At 30.4% G+C, this 19946-nt stretch overlaps 2 protein-coding genes across 4 annotated transcripts; both read right to left on the reverse strand.

Moving 5' to 3' along the window:
* Positions 1-724: 724 nt before the first annotated feature.
* Positions 725-5255, reverse strand: LOC114378291. Of its 2 annotated transcripts, XM_028336862.1 has the most exons (5): positions 5074-5240; positions 4614-4705; positions 3617-3682; positions 2202-2391; positions 725-1691 (listed from the first exon to the last, which is right to left on the reverse strand). In XM_028336862.1, exons 1-5 carry the CDS (start codon positions 5170-5172, stop codon positions 1455-1457), a joined length of 684 nt encoding a protein of 227 aa, XP_028192663.1. In that variant the 5' UTR covers positions 5173-5240; the 3' UTR covers positions 725-1454. The 2 variants fall into 2 exon arrangements, with proteins under 2 accessions (XP_028192663.1, XP_028192664.1); XM_028336863.1 differs by lacking the exon at positions 3617-3682 and having other exon boundaries at positions 5074-5255.
* A 4978-nt stretch (positions 5256-10233) lies between these two features.
* On the reverse strand, positions 10234-16374 carry LOC114380121 (arogenate dehydratase/prephenate dehydratase 1, chloroplastic-like). Of its 2 annotated transcripts, none has more exons than XM_028339059.1 (11): positions 15948-16374; positions 14949-14998; positions 14752-14844; positions 14464-14664; positions 13827-13907; positions 13641-13736; positions 12221-12298; positions 12049-12138; positions 11892-11959; positions 11507-11588; positions 10234-10587 (listed from the first exon to the last, which is right to left on the reverse strand). In XM_028339059.1, the coding sequence occupies exons 1-11, from the start codon at positions 16186-16188 to the stop codon at positions 10531-10533; spliced, it is 1137 nt and encodes a 378-aa protein (XP_028194860.1). In that variant the 5' UTR covers positions 16189-16374; the 3' UTR covers positions 10234-10530. The 2 variants fall into 2 exon arrangements, with proteins under 2 accessions (XP_028194860.1, XP_028194859.1); XM_028339058.1 differs by having other exon boundaries at positions 14931-14998; positions 15948-16373.
* Between the last annotated feature and the right edge of the window lie 3572 nt (positions 16375-19946).

Below are 19946 nucleotides of genomic sequence, written 5' to 3' on the forward strand. Positions count from 1 at the left end.
TAATAAAAAAAGTTAAAAACTAAACATAACGAAAGTGATAATCTATTTTTTTATATGCGTTCATAATTTCTTCCCTTCAAAAATGCATTGTAATGTCTGGCTTATGTCCATGAAAATAGTCCAATGGGCTATTCATTATCTCAACAAATATTACATGTTTTGTACGTGAATACTAGATAATCTTCCCCAAATACAAATCCAATTAATATCTCCCAACTTAAAGAGTTGTAAGGAATGATAAATAATTACTTCTCACTTTACAAGAGATTCTCCGCAACTCAAATAACTTCTCACACTTGTGTATTCCTACTTAAAATGCATCAACTCTTCATGAGACCTCCTTTATAAAATCATAAAACGAGACCTTTTCTAAAAGCAGATAAAGTGCATATTAGTGGCTTCTCACCCTTGATCGTAAGCTCGTCCATAAGTCAAAAAGTAATCAATAACCTAGCAATTGCTCGTGCATTGAAAGTATGAGCATAATATAATTATACTTCTTTATTTTATTTTCAAAATTTAAATCGATAGTTCCCACAGATCTATTGATGCGTGCGTGTAAAAGAAAAAGAGAAAGCAATAAAATAACATTGAATCATGTTTGAAGTGAACAATTAATACAGAAATCACACGACTCATAATATTATATAATTAAAACACAAGCAAGAATTTCAACGTACGTTCATCAAACTTTCTCACATCTTAATAATCTACTCATACTACAAGCACATAAACTTCAATTTATTACATTTTTCTGCAAAGCTATAACTCATCGGTACTATTACATTGATGGAATGAAAAAAAGAGACTTAAGCTGTAATCAGCAAATTATATGATTAAAATAGTGTCAAATTTTGAAGTTGCCAAGGGGAACTTTCTTTAGCAGTACAATAACTCAGATCTCATGCGCTATAACAGGAAATGATTAAAAAGAGAAAAAACTATGTATTGATCATGTAAAAAGTTTTACACATTTATCCAATCCAATCACAATCCATCATATATGATAAATTTATTGATTTTTAAAAGATTTATTTTAGAGTAATTTAAACAGTGATTTGTGATTGAAGATAGTGTAAACCTATTTTACATTGTCAATGCATAAACATTAAACCCATGATTAAAATAGAGTCAAATTTTGAAGTTGCCAAGGGAAACTCTCTTCAGCAGTAGAATAACTCAGGATCTCATACGATATAACAGGAAATGATTAAAATAGTGTAAAATTTTGAAGTATCCAAGGGGAACTCTCTTCGGAAGTACAAGATTTCAGGATCTCATACTTAGGCTATAACAGCATATCATTAAAACCGGGTAAAATTTTGAAGTATCAAAGGGGAACTCTCTTCAGTAGTGTACAAGAACTCAGGACCTCGTTGAAGCAAATTTTTGTGTAGGAAGCAGCAGCAAGTACTTGATGGTTTAAGATCCTTGTCCCTGACAAAGAGGGTGCATTAATTAATTTGATTATGACCATCATCTTTTAGGAGCTTTAATATATAAAAGCCATCAATGAGGTCTGTGTGCTGGCAAAGTAATATATCTGTGAAAATAATAACAGTTTTGTGCAACAAGGGTGCTCTCATTTTCTGAGTGTTCAGCTCCTTATTCATTTCAACTGTGGCCTTCCCTGCCATGAGCAAACTATCCATCAGCTTTACAACTTGTTTAGCATAAGATACTGCCGCAGCCTGTGTATATAGCAAAATTGTAAAATAAAGTTAGGTTGTCAACAAAAGATGAATCACCAGAAAATTAAAAGCTCATATACATAGTTGGCTTAAATATGTTTGTGTTCATGTAATGTAAACATTTTATGATTTTAGTCCTTATAACTTTTTTTTTGGTTTTGATCTCTATAAAATTCTATTTTAAGGTTTAGTTCTTGGTATTATTAGTTCTTATAAAATTGTAAAAATTTAATATAGGCCTTTAAAAGATATTTATTTTAGTCCCTATTATTTAAGAAACATGATATTTGTTCTTCAATACACAATTGCCACGTCATCAGCAAACAACTGACATAGACTATAACCATAAAACAAAGTTTCAGAAACAAAAGTTGACAATTTTTTTTTATAAAAACTATAACCATAAAACTGATATATTATAAGATAAGAAACATATTTAAGCCATGCACATCACACCAACAAGTCAGAAACATATTTAAGCCATGCACATCACACCAACAAGTTATTTACCTGAAAGAAGCAATGCCAAAATGCATAAGAAGTGAAGCAGGGGTTGATAATTGCATTACATGCAACTTCATAGTTTTGAGCATGAGCAACATGCATCTTCAACTGTTGCTTAGTATGTTCTTTGTGAGTGGCAGGGTCCTCAATCTCATCATTGAGATACTTGTTGCTTTGTTGATCTTTATTAAGTCGGCTGAAATGTCAAGTATTAGAACAGCAGCATTCAATTGTGACATTTTTTGCGAGTGAACAACTACAGAAGAACACATTCATGGCTCTAAGGTTCATGTCCTTGCAAATTTTATATGCAAATTTGTCCCATTTTACCATACTACCAACACCTCCATCCACCTATCCATCTTGTCACAAGTAATTTGTAAGTTGTAACATAAGAACCTTAGAGCGTGCTAATGAAATGAGTTATTTTAATTTTAGCACTGCCTAAATGGCCGAATCTCAATATCATGAACGATAAAGGGCCTTTGTATTAGACTACGGGACACTGCTAGTACACCCAGCAGCATTTTTCTCATTTTATCTTTTCGTAAAAGGATAGGCTTACGAATCATATAAGCCCAATCCAAAAGTTTTTTTTTATTTTTTTTCAAAAATATTTGTGACGAATTAATTTAAAATTAATGATCCAAACAAGAATCAAATATGTGACTTTCAGGTTATTAGCACAACGCTCTAATCAATCAAGCTAATAAATCAATTACATTATAAAATAAATAATGTTGTTATACATAACACTAAAATTTCTAATGTATATTTAATACTCATGTAAATTTAAATTAATAAATTTTGTGACAATTAATTTTGATATAATTCATACGAATTATTTAATCCGTATATTTTTTTATAAATAAAAAATATTTACTATTCAAAAAATTAATATATTAATAAATTAAATAATAAATATTTTTTATTTAATATATTAAAATTTTTAATAGTAAATATTTTTTATTTATAAAAAAAATATACGGATTAAATAATTTGTATGAGTTATATCAAAATTAATTGTCACAAAATTTATTATTTAAATTTATATGGGCATTAAATATATATCAGAAATTTTAGTGTTATGTATAACATTATTTATTTTATAATGTAATTGACTTATTAGCTCAGTTGGTTAGAGCGCTATGCTAATAATCTGAAAGTCACAGGTTTGATTCTTGCTTGGGCCATCTTTTAAAAAAAAATTGAAAAAAACTTTCGGATTGGGCTTATACAGATCAACTGATCCGTAAGCCTCTGATCCGTATGAAGTTGATCCGTATAAGACCCCCGGATCAGCTGATTTGTATCCTTTAATGAAAGGGTAAAATGGGAAAAATGCAAAATTGCTGGGTGTACCAGCAATTTCGCTGGGTGCGTGTAGCAGTACCCTAGACTACGTACTAGTGGCTCAGTACCTGTGTTTGGGCCCAAAGCCCATCATGAAGGCATTTCCGTTCCCTGATGAGTTACATCTTATTCCACTGTACAAATGACAAACCCACATGTAAATTATAAAAAAAAAAACGCCATTAACGCTGATTTCCCCATTTTTAAATTTTTTTTTCTGAAGCACTAATAAATTATGCCAGCGCAACCATTTTCTTCTTTAAGAAACAAACATCCCTTTCATGGTTGAAAACAGTCCAAATTATAAACTATTATATTATTGCCACCGGTTAGGTACATGTTTTAATTTGTTACTAGATTAATTATATAAAAAGAAAAATTATCAATTGGAGGTAACGTGTCGCCGCCAATAAAGCGGCCACTGCCAGCATTAGAAATTTTGAAGATTCACGTATAACATATATATACACTTGGCACAAAGTAATTGGAAATGGGGGTTTTCAGTTTCCATCTATCGAAGTTAAGATCTTCTATATTTCAACATGTTATATTCAACTACACAAGTTCTGCTCAGTTTACATTGGCTAATTTTATGATAATAAATCAGTCTTGGAGACTTTAAACCTGAAAAACATTAGTCAATAGCGTTTCCGTACGCAAAATCTACAACCCACCAATGATAATAAACGCATCCTTATGCGTTTGATTGTTGATGGATCTTTTAATTAAAAACTACCATTTAAATCATGGGAGAATCTCTTGGTTTATTTACAGCTTTATTTCATTATTTCCGACATAGATTATACATCTAGTGTAATTCGCCGCAGATCATAACAAATAAAGTAATAAGAGGTAATAATATTCTTTAAAATGAATTCCTGCTGTATGATTTTGAAAAAAAATAAATTAAAAACGTTTTTCATTGGCATACACACGACGAAGGAATAGAAAAGACCTTCCTTGAGAGGTCCATTTAATGTACAACACACAATCCAATTGCATGGATTTAGCATATGGAAAAGAATATTCATAGAATCATAGAAAAAAGTAGCATATAAAAAGTACCTGAAAGCAACGGATATTAGGTTGTCTAGTTTGTAATGGATTGAGATCAAAACCTTGGAGGAACACTGCAAACTATAATGGACCAAGAGAACCTATCCAACAAAGCCGTACCAACAGATCAAACAAGATTTAATTTCTTCCATCAAAACACTTCCTAAGAACAATATCTAAATTACACCCATCAACACCAATAGATAAAAGTTTGCAACTTTGTAGTTCTAATACGTCTAAAGTGTTGTGATGAAAAGATCTGTCATTTTTTCTCCAGCTATGAAAAAGAAAGCAGAAAACAGCTTAAAACATAGCATTTCAGTTAAACACAAACTTAATTAATTCGTATCTTGCACTTGTTAGATAATAAGAACCAAAAAAGGAAAGTTCCTTTAAGTTTAAAGATGAAGCATATCTGCACACATGAATCATAGATGATAGAATAATGAAGAAGAAGAGAGAAGCGTACCAATGAGGGAAGTGGATGGAAGGAAAAGCCACAGTCAAGTTTAATTATGATCACGGAAATAAAGTGGTTGTTGGTACTTGTCCCATAGAGATCGATCATTGTTTCCCTCACTTATAAAAGAGACTTAGGTCTTAAATAATCATAATGTCGGAAAATGAAAAAAAGAAAAAAAGAAGAGGGAAAGGTGCTAGTGTATTACTCTCACTGAACCTGGACGAATACTGGGGAACATTACAGCAGTAAAAAAGTTTGGTATAGGCACGCCGCATCTGTCTACTGTTTTTAGGAAAAGAACAAAGCATAAAAGTAGAGAGCATCACCATCGTTCACAATGCATCTTTTTTTTCTTTTCAAAATTATAAATTTAATCCCTTATTTATTTCAGAATTTAATTTTGGTCTTCCAATAATTTAATTCACAAATTTAGTTTTCTTGTTTGTTCAATTTCCTTATTTCGGTCTCCAACCCTAAAATTAAAATTGTTTACCTTGACCGTCACGTGTCATACTTTTATTCTAATAAACGCACGACACGTGACAGTCAACGTTTAATAAAATTGTGACATGTAACGATCAACATTGACAAATAATAATTAACGTCTAATTTAGGGTTGAAGACTTAAATAATGAGAATGTAAAAAATTGAAGACTAAATTCGTGAATTAAATTATAAGGGAACCAAAATTACAAATTTAAAACAAATAAGGGAATTAAATTTACAATTTTATCTTTTTTTAACTAGGAGGTACGGGCATATAAAATATGACAAATATTAATAGGTATTCTTAGTATATTGGTTAAATTTAAAAAAATAATAATAATTGAATGTGCAAAATTGGTATTATTCTTTAATTAATATTCTAAATACACTAATTAGTAAAACCCTAAAAGTATATGAAGACTTTTATTTGACATCTTATTAATTTATTTTATTCGGTTCATTTTAAATATAAAGTGATACTTTTAATTACAATTTTATTTGCAAGGAAATGAAACCTTTACTTTGATTCGAAACTCAAGTGTGGATCTAGTTGTGCCAATTACTTTTACTAATATTTACTCTTCAGTAAAGTTTATTTTTATATTTTTTTTCCTTGTGTTAAAGAATATTATAATATACAATTGTTACATTAGTCGATATTTCAAAGTCATGTACGGATTTCGATAAAAAAAAAAAGTTATTACGATTGATTGCCTCGTGCATATTGTAAGATGAATAAATAAAGACAAAATTATATTTTTGGTCTCCTAATTTATCTTCAATCTCAATTTTAGTCTCCCTTTAAAATTATTGATGAATTTTGTCATCTTATTTTATCCGATCACTCACACAATATTGGTCTCTCAATCCATAATTGAACGTTGACTGTTTTAAAGGAATGTTGACTACCACGTGTCATGTTCTCATTGAATGTTGAATCCATGGAAGATGAAATGTATTGTTGTTGTCATTGGCCAATCAGAACATGACACGTGTTAATCATCATCTAATAAGAACGTGACACATGACCATCCAATTCTGAGTTGGGGGACCAAGATTGAGTGATTGGATAAAATAGGAGAACAAAATTCGTTAATAATTTTAAGAGGGGACCAAAATCAAAAATTGGAGACAAATTGGGGAACCAAAAATGTAATTTTGTCGTAAATAAATAAACATTAGTGTGTATTCATTTTATTTCTTGAAGAACTAGTTTTTTTAAGTTTATTTTTTAAAATAAGTATATTTTTAAATAAAATAAATAGTTTTATAATTTATTGATGTATTTATCTAAACTATTTTTATTTAAAATAAATAATTTTTTTTAAAAAAGAAAATCTTATTGACTTCTTAAAAATATACTTTTTTTAAAAGATTAAGTTAAAAAAAATTATCAAAAGTCTAATGTGTATATATAGATTCAAAGAAAACACAACAAGATACTTTTTAATTATTTCATACAAAGATATATAAACACCTCAGATTCAATTGACTTGATAGTCAAAGTCTTTTTTGTAGGTACTTCCCCCGTCACTGAAACTCAGTCGAAACATTTGGCAGGTAAACAGCTCGTTAGAACTCAGCCGCACCTCACCACAACTCAATCGGAACTCGACCATATCTCACCGGAACTTGATCAAAACATTTGACGCCCAGTGTGGATCGAGGAAATTTTTCTTTCGACCATAAGATGGTAGTAACAAGGAGAGGCAATCCCAGGTCGTCTGCACCCTCTAAAGAAAACACAATAAGGTACTTTTTAATCATTCCATACACAAATACATAAATACCTTGGACCCAACTGATTTGATCGTCATAGTCTTTTTTGTAGGTACTTCTCCCGACACTAGAACTTAGTCGAAACATTTGACAGATAGACAACTCGCTCGACCACAACTTATCGAAATTAACACTAATACAAATAACCATAAGACGATGAAGTTTATTTAAATATTCAATTGCTTATTTGAATATTTGAATTTAGTGATAAACAGTTGTTTTGAATTTTGAATTTAGTTTTTTTTAAGAATTTAGTTTGTTATGATCAATAGTTTGTTGTCATTAGATAATGACACTTATCCCTTAGTAGCTAGCAATATTGGAATATGTTTTGTTACCCGGTCATATACATTTGAGCCTTATTTTGTATAATGTACTATGATAAACACAAATTTCTTCCAAATAATTTAGTACATACCAACTTATACACTTTTTAAAAGGCTAATTAAATTTTTATTAAGTTGAAATGTGTTGATTGCAGCATAAGGTGGTGGTAATTTTTAAGAGTGAATTTTTAATTTATTTATAGTAATTTTTTAATTAATTTTTTATTGATTTATTAAATTTATATATAAGTAAAGTGTATATACCAAAAATTTATATAAATATAATGCAAATAACGGGTGTGAATATAAATATATAAATACAGAGATATAAATTAAAGTTACAATCAAACACTACCTATTCTCATCCCTAATTAAACACTAATTGACCCAATGTTTGAGCATTGAAAGCTTTAATATATCTTAAGAGGCCCTAAGCCTCATGCCGGATATTCCAGCTCATCTAATACCCTTATGTATACACCAAACATCACTAGAGTAGTTAGACATCTAATTATTATATTTCACCATTCTAGTGGAGTATCTATGGACTTAAGTGTTGAAATATCTATTATAAATACTTCCCCATTTTTCAGAGTTTTAGCCTTTTGAAGAGTTCGCTATTACTAGCTAGGAGACCTCATACCTTGACACACGTTGAAAGCACTTCGGTCAACATTATCCAAAGCTAAGTTCATATTAACATTTCACCTTAAACATGTTAGCTTGGTCCACCTCAAATACATCAGCTTAGTCCATCCCAAATAGATCAACAATGTTACCCTATGTTTGGAATCTATAAAATTTAATCATAGCTGTTATTTATAAACCCATTTTTGTACAATATTTTTTGCAATAATATTAGTTTTAAGAGTAACTCATGCATAAATTATTTTATTTGCAAGATTTTTTATCTGTAGCTATTCGCAATCAATATAGTATGACACGATTAACAAATAACAGCATCATTTAGTTACGTGGTTAAGAGTTCAGTATTCAAACTTCTGAGTATAATAGAATCTTTGTTGGAATTAATTTCTAACTCTAGATTGTGGAATATCCAAGATTAAATATAAAATATAAAACTAACTGTCACGAGCATGTTTACTATTCGAACTAGTGATATTTGTTCCCCATCTGCTACAGTAGGATCCAACTTGTTCAAATCAAATTTAACACGTAGATCTCCACGACGACCCCATAACAACAAATTGAGCAAGTTGTTTCTTTATGTCAGATTTTGTTATGGGAATAATGAGGTGGATTGATGTCAGAACAAATTATGGAAAAAAGTTAAACTTTTCATTGAAAAATATTAAGATAAAAAAGCTACAATATCACATTAGGGATCACATTCTGAAAAACAAAAATTCAGTTTAAGTTTTTTTATTTGCTTGCATTTTCCCTTCAATCTAAACTTCTATTTGTTATCTACTTTTTCACTCTCTCCACCGTACCAATCAGATGATTAAGTTTCCATGAATCGAAAGGAAAGATTTATTGAAGACATAGAGCATGTTTGATTTACCATTCAATTCAAGATAAAATCCAACGGATCAATGGAAAAAGATAGCGTGTTTGATTTGCCATCCGGGACATATTTTCGCGTCAAAACTGAAGCAGTTAGTTCTAGCTTCTGCATCAAAGAGCCTTTGGATGTGAATTTTTTTGGGTAAAAGATGTGGTTCCCAACTTACTTTGAATGCAAAAGAAAGGATGTAGATGTTTTTACAAAATAATTTTGCTACCAACGTCTGTTTGTAATGGTAAACCAGACATACACATATTTAATTTGTCTACTTGCTCAAGTCTCTGCAATGATGACATGTCACGACTTTTTAATATTTTATTCATTTGGTGCACATGAACACAATACACAATGAAATCAATAGTAATACTTTTGTACTTGTTATACTTTTACGTCACAAGTCACAAGCCCTCCGTTTAATCTTTGCAAAATTCGGGATTAGAATAGTTTTAATTTCGTTATGTGAATCGAATGTAGCAAGAACACGTGCCAACTTTGTGCCTAGGAACATGTCACAATAAGAATTTAAAGACATGACATTACATGAGATGATATGCGAACCAATTATGTTCTCATTCGTTATGGTGACTTCACAGTGCAACAATGCATCAGCAGCTCTTTCTTGCTTCTTCTGTTTGGTTTGACTTGTAATGGAATGAAAACTACACATTTGGCTAAAGGCACTTAGAATAAGAATATTTTCAATATATGAACAGAATATAACCAAAACACACTAACTTGGTGGGTGGAAGATGATAAAAATCAAGACATGAGATGCGAACCAAACATGTTCTTAATGATTATGATGACATCTCAGTGACAAAATACATTAGCGGATTCTTGTCCTTTTTTGTTAGGTTTGACAATGTAATAGACAGAAAGCTTAAAACTACATATTTTGCTAAAACCTCATACCTTGTTATCTTTCATGAATATCATCTTCAATAACCATCAAACTTCGTTTGATAAATTGAAGTTTAGATGAACTAATGGCACTGTCTAAAGGTCAGGATCAGCTATTGTTATCATAAATTCAAACGATTCAAGAAATGAAGAAAGGAGAAAGTTCTGAATATTGATTGAATGAAAAATTACAATACTAGTCTCTGCTTCTCTTATATATGTGTATAAGAGAGTTAGTATAATCACACGTGTCAATCTATAAAACTGACTAACAAAATGAATAAAGGCTAACTATTATGTAATGTAAATACATTTTTTACCATCTGACAGCTCTTGTTTTATTTGGACATGAAGGTAGCTGCAAATTCTCTTCAAAGTTTCAGGCTTGAATATAATGACATTCATTGAAAATTGACCAATAAAAAGCAGATAGCTATCTATAGACTATATGGTTGTATCTATGGGATAGCAGCCCAGCACCCGAAGAAATGTGGCGAATTCCTGTAGGGACATAAAGTGGTTTTTGATGTGTTAGATACTCATGACATGAAAGTTGAAGGGTTAATTAATTATTACAGCTGCCCAAAAAGGAGAAAAGTTACTGCACCGCACAGAAAACTTGAGGAAGAAAGTTTCTTAGAGTTATATGCATTTTAGATTAGTATTTGCTGTAGTAATGAAAAATATTGAGTTAAAATAGTGATTGGACCCTAATAGATATAACAGCACCATTGGAGACAAACCTCAGAAACTTTTGGCACTCTTCAAGACCCACTGTCTGGGGCACAGCAAAACATAAACCACAGGCCAATTTACCCAAAATTAAAGGGTTAGCAGCATTGGCCATTTAATATTAAATAAACAAGCTTAATAAAGATACAGTATTTTATTAGTTCAACATAATATCTTGACTTGGTGCTTTGTGGATCTTCAAGTTGACTGAAATATGGACAGCATTCAGATGAAACATTTTGCAAGTGAGAAAACTAAAGAAGGCCACATTCATGGCTTGCAGGAAGTGCTTCTGGCAATAGTCATTGCTATTTTTGTATGCAAATTTGTCCCATTTTATCATGCTACACCAACAATGACGTGGTTAAGGTGATGCAGAGGGGTCAAATTGAGCTGTGATTACTCAGGCATCCAAGTCAAGGACTTAAAGCTCTAGAAAGAAAACTCTATAAGCACAGTAGATTGTAGAAGTTCTAACCAAGGTTTGCCCATTGATATTAATTGTTGGCAAATTTTTATCGTGTTAGCATGCTAGAATCTAAAAATATGAGAGGACTACTTTACACAGGCTTGCTGGACTCCTTAAAAAATTGAAAAAAATGATCTCCTAAGAGGAGATAAAAGCTAAGAGAAGAATCAAAAGACATACTGTAGTTCAAATCATAAAATAAGAAGTCAAAGAACATACCTGCAGATGTCCTAAAGCAGTTTGTGCTCGGGGCTCAGTCATAGACGCATCAAAATCAATATAGAAAAGGTAATCGAAATACCTAAATAAAAAAATACAACAGGTTATTTTAATGTTTGCAACAGCATGTAAGAAAAATACAGTGTTTCAGATACCTAAGAGTCACTTTACCCTAAATTATTTAGCATAGGAATAGAAGAGAAAAAGTAATAGAACGTACACAATAGAAAACAATTTAGGAGAAGAGTGAAAAATCAGACATGTTTGAACACTGAAGCAATTAAAGACAAACTATCTTCAACCAGACATGGCATGCAGCAATACGATATGAAAGACAATGGCCAATTGTGGTGCTCCGTTATGAAAAGGCAAAAAGCTAACTCACTTGGCAGTTCCAGTGTTAGAGTCATCAACAACTCTTAATGGCCGATTTCTTTGTGGTCGGCTTTCAATCTGATTTCAAAATACATATTGTTACTTTTCATGTAATCATCATATATAAAGCTAGATTAACAAGAAGAAAACATCTTTCTAGAGATAACCTTGTTTAAATTTATGTCCCTCAATGCAAATACTGCCAAAGCCTTAAACAGTACTCCAGGTCCTTCATCCAGCGTAAACACAATACTTGTCTGAAAATAACGAATGATTGGTTCTAGAGAATCTTGTAGCATGATTATGAGACAATGGTCATAGATCAAAAGGAGCTTTTACCTTAAAGGGCTTATCAGCCTTTGGAATTATTGGATCCCTTGCAAGCACGAGATAACGACTGATGATTTCAGAATCATCCTGTACAAGACATTCAAACCAACACACACATTTCTTATTCACAGTAAATCGGTGATATAAGGCATATAATTTTAGTCTCTATTTCAGAAGTTTGTGTACCAATGAAAGACAAGAACATGTCTAATACACTTTTTTTACCCACATATATACTTTTTGTACTGACTAATTTTTTATCACATATCCTTGCATTGAAATTTGGAAGGAATAACAAGCAAATGTGTTGCAGTTGGCTTAAGATTATATTGATGTCACTTACTTATTACTAAATATTTTCACCTTATTAATTTAAACCCAGTTTTAGAAAAAAAATTCAACTTCAAAAAAAATTTATACACCATAAGAGTATATGGATGTAGCTTATCAGTAAAAAAAATTTTAAGGGTTTAAAGAGCATATTTGTGGGAACCATGGATTATAAATAAATGGTTAGAAAGGGGATCAGTTGGCAGATATTCAAAAGTGGATTTAAGCACTCTACCCTCCACATTATTCCTGGACAGAAGTGAAGCAAATGAGAAAGAGTACAACGAAATGGTTCAAAGCTTCAAACAGTTAGATAGCCTCAGAAAGAATGGTTCTGAACGTCTAAAGAACAAGTGAGGTCTAAGCTAAATACCACAATAATGGAAATTTGAAATATTTCTGTCTTGCATCTATTACTGTTAGAGACAAAAATCTTTCTCGGGGTTCCACCTAACAACATAACATTTTGGGAATTGTTCTTCAACATGTTGAAAAATTAGAGAAAATTAAAGGGTCTGAATTATCTGTAGACTATAGGAAAGGTACAGATGGAGGCAACATAGAAAGGCCATAGGTTGAATTACATATTGCCTCTAGTCAACAACTATATTTACACTAGAAGAAAGAGTATATGCAATTGATTGCTTCTGATTTCAGGGTCAACGCTTTCTTATTTCACAATAGTTTCCCTAGTATTTTGTGAGATTCGTACCTTTGTCTCGTAGAATGTATACACTCAGCTATATGGACCATCACTTCTCCTACTTCAACTACATTTTTAAGTTATAAATGGTAGGACAGTCAATGGTACATAGCAAGAGATTTTCGTGCTCTGGGAGCACCAAGAATTTCCCATGTTTACTATATTTATACTCTTAAACAAGATCACCACTACTTTATAATTATCACTGATTGTACAAAAGCTAAAATTCTTATTTGCAAATTTCTGGTACCATTGTCTAGTTTCTTTGCATTCAAAGTAATATGGCATGCACAAACTAAGCTCTCAAATGCATATTTGTTGACAATCAAATCAAGGGTAATGAGCAACAAGTTAATTGACAATTTCTTGCAGATGATGATTGGTAAGGAATTTTACTTGGATTCGTTCTGCGAGTACATTAAGCCCATAGATTTCTGCAGCTCGAACGCTAGCAATCGCACCGGCATCATACAGACCATTTGAAGCTATAATCTAATATCATGGACACATTAAGAAAAACAACAGAATTATTCTTTACTTTAGAGAAAGTCAGAAGTCACATAGGATATATGGATAGATTACCTGAGCAGCACCAGCTGTGTCATCAACGTTCTCTCTGGCAACACCTAATTTAGTCAGGAAATCATCACTCAATTCAAATGCCTGCAAGCAAAAACCTTTCAATTTTTCACTGCTTTAATGTGACTAGTCTAGGACACATTCAGGTATTCTACAACTTTCGGTATATTATATACAATACCACTCATAGATTCAGTTATATATAGGGAAGGTGCCCAGGCTTAAGCAAATAAAATCCAAATGCGGGTTGAAAACTAAATGATCTACACTCTACAATCTACTTGCTCCAAACTAGTCAATGACTCAATGTCAAACAAAACAGGCAATGAGAAATACCTTGTTATATGCCCCTCGTTTAACTAACGCGTAGAGCAACTGTTACACAGCTTTCAAGAGAACAATTCAACCAATTTGAAACTTTAAAATTCAATATTACTTTGAAAATTAATTGATTTAACCCAGTTCTATTCATGCATGGACCAGTGGTATATAAATTTTAAAACAAGAATAAAGTAATTGATTTCTTTCTTATGTTGCATAAGATTTGATGTCACACAACAATTGGTTTTCAATAATATATATATATATATCATGTCTACACTACCACATCTAAAAAAGTGCCAGTAACATGAAGCCTTGCCTGCGAATGACTTAGAACCCGTTTTAGGTACTCAGTTCTGACTCCAGGCAGAGCGAGAAGGGCGAGGTTAGTAGCCAATTGCACCTCACCAACAATGTGAAGCCTATGACGAAGAAGTAAATCATAGTTCCGATGAATGCTTCCCCCAGATGTATTTTCTATTGGAAGGATAACTTTGTCAGCCCACCATATCTCAACAGCCTGTAGGACATTTTTTTAATATATGGACTACTACAGTTTTATCCAAATATTAGCTTCAAGTATATTACAGATTATGTCAAATCAAACCTTAAAAGCTTCTTCAAAGTCATTGCATGAAACTGTTTCACAATTAGGGTAAGCTTTGAGTGCAGCATCCTCACTGTATGATCCCGGTATCCCCTAATTCAGTAATCCAAGCAAATAATGAACCATTGATATCAGATCACACTGAGGCAACCATCACATTCATCATGAGATGATCATACCTTATATGATATCCGTACTTTAGCATGATCATCAGAAGCAGCCACAATATCAGATATGGATAATGGCTCTACAATTAGTGACAAACACAGAAGTTTCAAAATGTGGCATCTTCCAGTAAAACTCATAACAAAATGCAAAATGGAAATGCATAAAGTTAAATGATAATGTTTATAACTGGTCTGAACATGACATAATAGCTCTTCAAACGAGTTCATAACTTTTTCCCAAGATGCATATTAAATATTGAACAATACTTCCCAGCATTCAAGAACATGAAAATAATGAGAAATATAAGAGTAGGTTAATGGAAGACCAAAAATCTAAACATCAGAATGGTTGTGTCAAAAACTATTTTTAACAAGTATTCAGATTCTTAATCTGTATTTGATAATAACAGTTTCCCATTAACAAGTTCCTTCCTCTAATGAACAAAATTACAAAAAGTATAATAAATAAAAGTTCCCTCATAATTTTCTAATTCTCTAGGGGGGAAAATAATATCCAAAACTCCAAATCTCTCATTGATACTGACCGTGGCTAGTCTCTTCACCCTGTAATTATATCACATTGTATGCATTTCATCAGTTTATTTTTGGCTTTAACAACGAATGCTAAAAGCAACAAAAGGGATTTTTTTTTTTTGCTTTATCCATTCTTTAGCTAAACAATGTTAAGAAAGTTCCTAATTTGAAATCAGAAGTTCATTTGCATAAAAGTATATAACTCCAAATCAAATCAAGTGTACACTATATTCCTGGCCCAGGACCCATAACAAAATAGCATTAGCCACAGTCAAGAACTAGTATGTACCCAACCATGGTCTCACAAGTGGTCACAAAAAGTGTGCAAGTCCAATTAACCATTTGAAATCAAACCCACAAAAAGCAAGCAACAATGGAATATATTAAATCCAATATGGATATTCAAAGCTCACAAACTTATAATAAGGTTTCTTAAACACTACACTAAAATTAATCATTTTGAAGAAAGTGAAATGTAAAAAAGCTAACACCCACTTGGAAGGGAGACCAAATCCTTGTGCAGTCCATAGGAGACATCACCATCCCTTGGATGATGATCAACCACACGCATCACTATCTTCACTGGCTTCCATGGATTCTCATCCCCACCACACTTCTGTGCTCTCTTCAGCTGCTGTTTTTCCCAACTCAGTGTAAGAGCCCAGTGTCTGGTTCTTCTAAAATTGTGACACCGAAGTTGAGAACTTGCTACGACAAGAGGTGTTGTCACAGCCATGGAGGTCAACGGTTCTCAATAGTTGAAGTGTGCTCTTCACTCTCACACCCAAAACCGTTACAAAAAAACATGTGAAGTGCAAGAAAAACCAAAAGCAACCGCTTGGACCAAACTACGAAGCTAAGCCTCTAATGTCCCCAAAAGTACAAAAATAACTATGCTGGTTTTGAGGGACACTTCACTTGTTCAGAATGCATGCGGCATTAAAATAAAAAGATATTTAAATAGACAAAACCATGTCCATAATAATTTTAATAAAATACTAAAAATAAATAATAATAATAATAATTTTGTCTTTTAGAATCAAAATCAATCTCATCCATTTTTGTCTTAGAGTGTCATCCTTTCCTGCCTCGTTTCTTGTAGTTTCTAAATTTCTTTTCCATATAGTTTTTTATTTAAACTATATGTATTTTTTTAGAGAGATAATCTTATTCCTGTTAAATAAAATTATTGTAACTTTTCTTAATGGATTTAAAGTTAATTTTTTTTGTTAAGGGAGTATTAGTCAGTTGGTTGAACAAGAAAACTTCTGATATGACCTTTAATTTTAATGAATAAAAAATTATTATTTTTTAATTTCTTAACGACAAATCAATGTGATTTAAATTAATATAAATATATATCTTAGTTATATTTAAATTTTGTTAAAACTATTTCTATTAAACTTTAAGTTAAATTGATAGGATATCTTTTTGTCCACATCTCATATTTTATTTATTTGATCAAATAATTTTTTTTATTAAATGTTTGGATAAGTGTGAGCACAATTATAAAAATGGGATTGACCAATAAGTTTAACCGATTTGATCAAGATCCAATGTCCTTGAAGGTCCAATTAAGGTGAAAGATCTAAAATACATTCAACTTAATTGGGTTTAGTCAAATTCGGTAACCTGAATCAAGTTGGCCTGGTTAGACTTGATTGAATTTTTTTTTAATTTTTATACTATGTTAAATTGTTAATAGTTAATTATTAAATAATATATAATATGTTTCTATAATATATTTTATCTTGGTAAGAATATATAATAACTAATTATTATTGTATTGATTATGATATGATTTAATATTTATGTATTTTATAAATCTTCAACATATTTATTTATGGTTATTCAATCTTTTCTATTTAATCTTAAAAAATAAGAGTTTTTTTAGTAATTTAATAATAATATCCAACAAAATAATAGTATTTTATAGTAATAAACGACTATATAATATTTTATAGTTTTATCATGACATTAAATTTAATTTTAAAATATAAAAATATGAATTGATTATTATGTTAAATATATTATATATATTTTTAATATGTATCAGGTGAATAAGTCACCCATAGATTAAATTTCTGGTCCATTGACTTAATATCTTGAATGGATGGATGACTAGATCAATTTTCATAAGACTAAATATGAGATTATTTTATTTTAATCATTAGTCTCATGGTTGAATATTGAATATATAACTACATTAAATATTTATAAAATAATTTTTCCGTCCAGAATAGATAATAGTCTGTCAAACTTTAAAATTATCTTCTCTGAATACATATGTCTTCGGTAAAAAAAATAATTATTTTTGTTATTTTCTGGTGATTAATGGACCCAGGCCCATAAAAACAAATGAAAACCATTAGTCTCATGATTGAATTTTATTTTAACCATTAATCTCATGATTGAATTTTAAATATATAACAACATTAAATGTTTATAAAATGATTTTGCCTCGATAATAGTCTGTCAAACTTTAAAATTATCTGCCCTGAAATATATATTTGTCTTCGGTACAAAAAATAAATTTTTGTTATTTTCTGGTGATTAATGGACCCAGGGCCCATAAAAACAAACGAAAACCAACCTCGAAACGAAGAACAGTCACGGAAGAGACCTATAGCAAACAAATGAGGATTCAAAATCAAAGGTATTAATTAATGAAAAAATGTTAACCAATAACTTAATGTATTGGTTCATAAACTTAAATAAAAACATTTTCATTTAAAAAACAAAAAAATATATTATTTATAAAAAAAATTATGATTTACACAATAATTTTTTTAATTAATATTTTAAAGATACTGATTAATAAAATTCATAATTAATATTTATGGAACATCATACTCAAGAGTCAAGACAGGTCCCCTTTGGCGGGCTACCCAACACAAGCATTGACTTTTCCATAAAATATGATTATTTGACAGCAACAAACCACCGGCTTCAACATTTATTTGGAGTAATGGTATTTATGAGATAAATTTTACACAAAGAAATGAAATAAAAAAATAAAGAGAGAATGTGTGATAGTATAAACAATTTGATAGAGAAAAATAAAAATAAAATTTATTGTAATTTTTTTTAACAAAATGATATTATTCGTATATTTAAAAGGCAATGCTAATAATATGCTTTTTTTTTTATGATGAACTCTATGTGTATTTCATTACAAAATCTCTGTTCATTCACCTCTCACTTCATCTCATAAAAAATATAGTCAACGAAAAAATGAGTTGAAAAATATTTTTTTTAAACAGGTTGCTAGTATTTTTCTTATTCAAAAGTACGATTAAGATTTATGATAATTAGTTTTAAGTATAAGATTAAGATTGAGTTTCAATTTTTACAAAAAGCCTCCCATGATTGAGAAAAGAGTGAAGAAGTTTCACCAACATGTTGGGAATAGAAGAAAACAATTAAAGAAAAACAAAAACAACTATATACCAATCTTATAAGGTTAATTTAACATATGTTTAAATATTTTTTATTTATATAAAATGAATGAGTTTTAATTTTGGCATTTGTAAATTTTTATTTCTCTAGAATTTGAAATTATTGTTTTTGGTCTTTTATAAATGAGTGTGGTTTTGATCCTTATAAAATGAGTGAATCGTGGTTTTTTTTTTTATAATGAATTGTGGTCTTAATCATTGTCAAACATTTTTTCATTGAGTTTCATCATTTCAAAGTCTATTTTTAACATTTATTTGACGATAAATAAATACTATTCATTTTAGAGTCCTATTTTTTTTAAAGCATCACATGTGTATCACACAGATTAACGAGTATTAATTGGAAATGATTACTTAATCTTTCATTTAACACATGAACAATTAATAGTATCATATAAAAATAATAATTTCATTTAGAGATGAAAATCAAAGAATTTTTTTTATAAAGACTAAATCAAAACTTGCTTATCTTGAGAATAAAAGTATATTTAAGTTTTGCAATACATTTTTTTAAGGTGATTGACAAACAAGCAAAGTCAGAGATAAAAAAAATGTTGATGCCTGGGGGTAGTTTATCCGATATTGTAATTTAGGGGGTTTTGTTATTTAATAATAATAATAATAATAATAATAATAATAATAATAATAATCTCAAACTCTTAGGAAAGCCACACCTTGAGCATTACTACATTAGCAAAGAGGAAAGGGCCAAGCTAGGTGAAGGATCAAGGTCCCTAAAAAAAAATACCAGCAGAATAGGATCCCATCATTTCCAACCAATCGGCACATTAAATGTTTTTTCAAGTATGTTGGATGAAAATAACCTAGTACTTGGCAAATATAATATTTAAGGCTTACAATATAATATTTAAGCTAAGATGTCAATCATATTTAGCAAATATTTACTTCATAAGAAAATATTTAAAATATTAAAATAACTAACAGTTATATAACATGCTCGTTTATGTCCAGGACCAAATTCCATGTAATAATTAACATTTCATGTATAATTGTCACAGACAGCATCCAAACATGG

Source organism: Glycine soja, chromosome 12 (assembly GCF_004193775.1).
Source record: "Glycine soja cultivar W05 chromosome 12, ASM419377v2, whole genome shotgun sequence".
Taxonomy (NCBI): Eukaryota; Viridiplantae; Streptophyta; class Magnoliopsida; order Fabales; family Fabaceae; genus Glycine; species Glycine soja.

Excerpts from the sequence above, each read along its gene's own strand:
- LOC114380121 (XM_028339058.1), bottom strand. The coding sequence starts at position 16,188 with ATGGCTGTGACAACACCTCTTGTCGTAGCAAGTTCTCAACTTCGGTGT. Across the intron at positions 14,845-14,930 it reads AAGTACGGATATCATATAAG|GGGATACCGGGATCATACAG; the intron begins GTATGATCATCT and ends TTACTGAATTAG. Across the intron at positions 12,299-13,640 it reads TACTCGCAGAACGAATCCAA|GATGATTCTGAAATCATCAG; the intron begins GTAAAATTCCTT and ends TGTCTTGTACAG.
- LOC114378291 (XM_028336862.1), bottom strand. The coding sequence starts at position 5,172 with ATGATCGATCTCTATGGGACAAGTACCAACAACCACTTTATTTCCGTG. Across the intron at positions 4,706-5,073 it reads TCCATCCACTTCCCTCATTG|GTTCTCTTGGTCCATTATAG; the intron begins GTACGCTTCTCT and ends TTTGTTGGATAG. Across the intron at positions 2,392-3,616 it reads GGCTTTGGGCCCAAACACAG|CCGACTTAATAAAGATCAAC; the intron begins GTACTGAGCCAC and ends TTGACATTTCAG.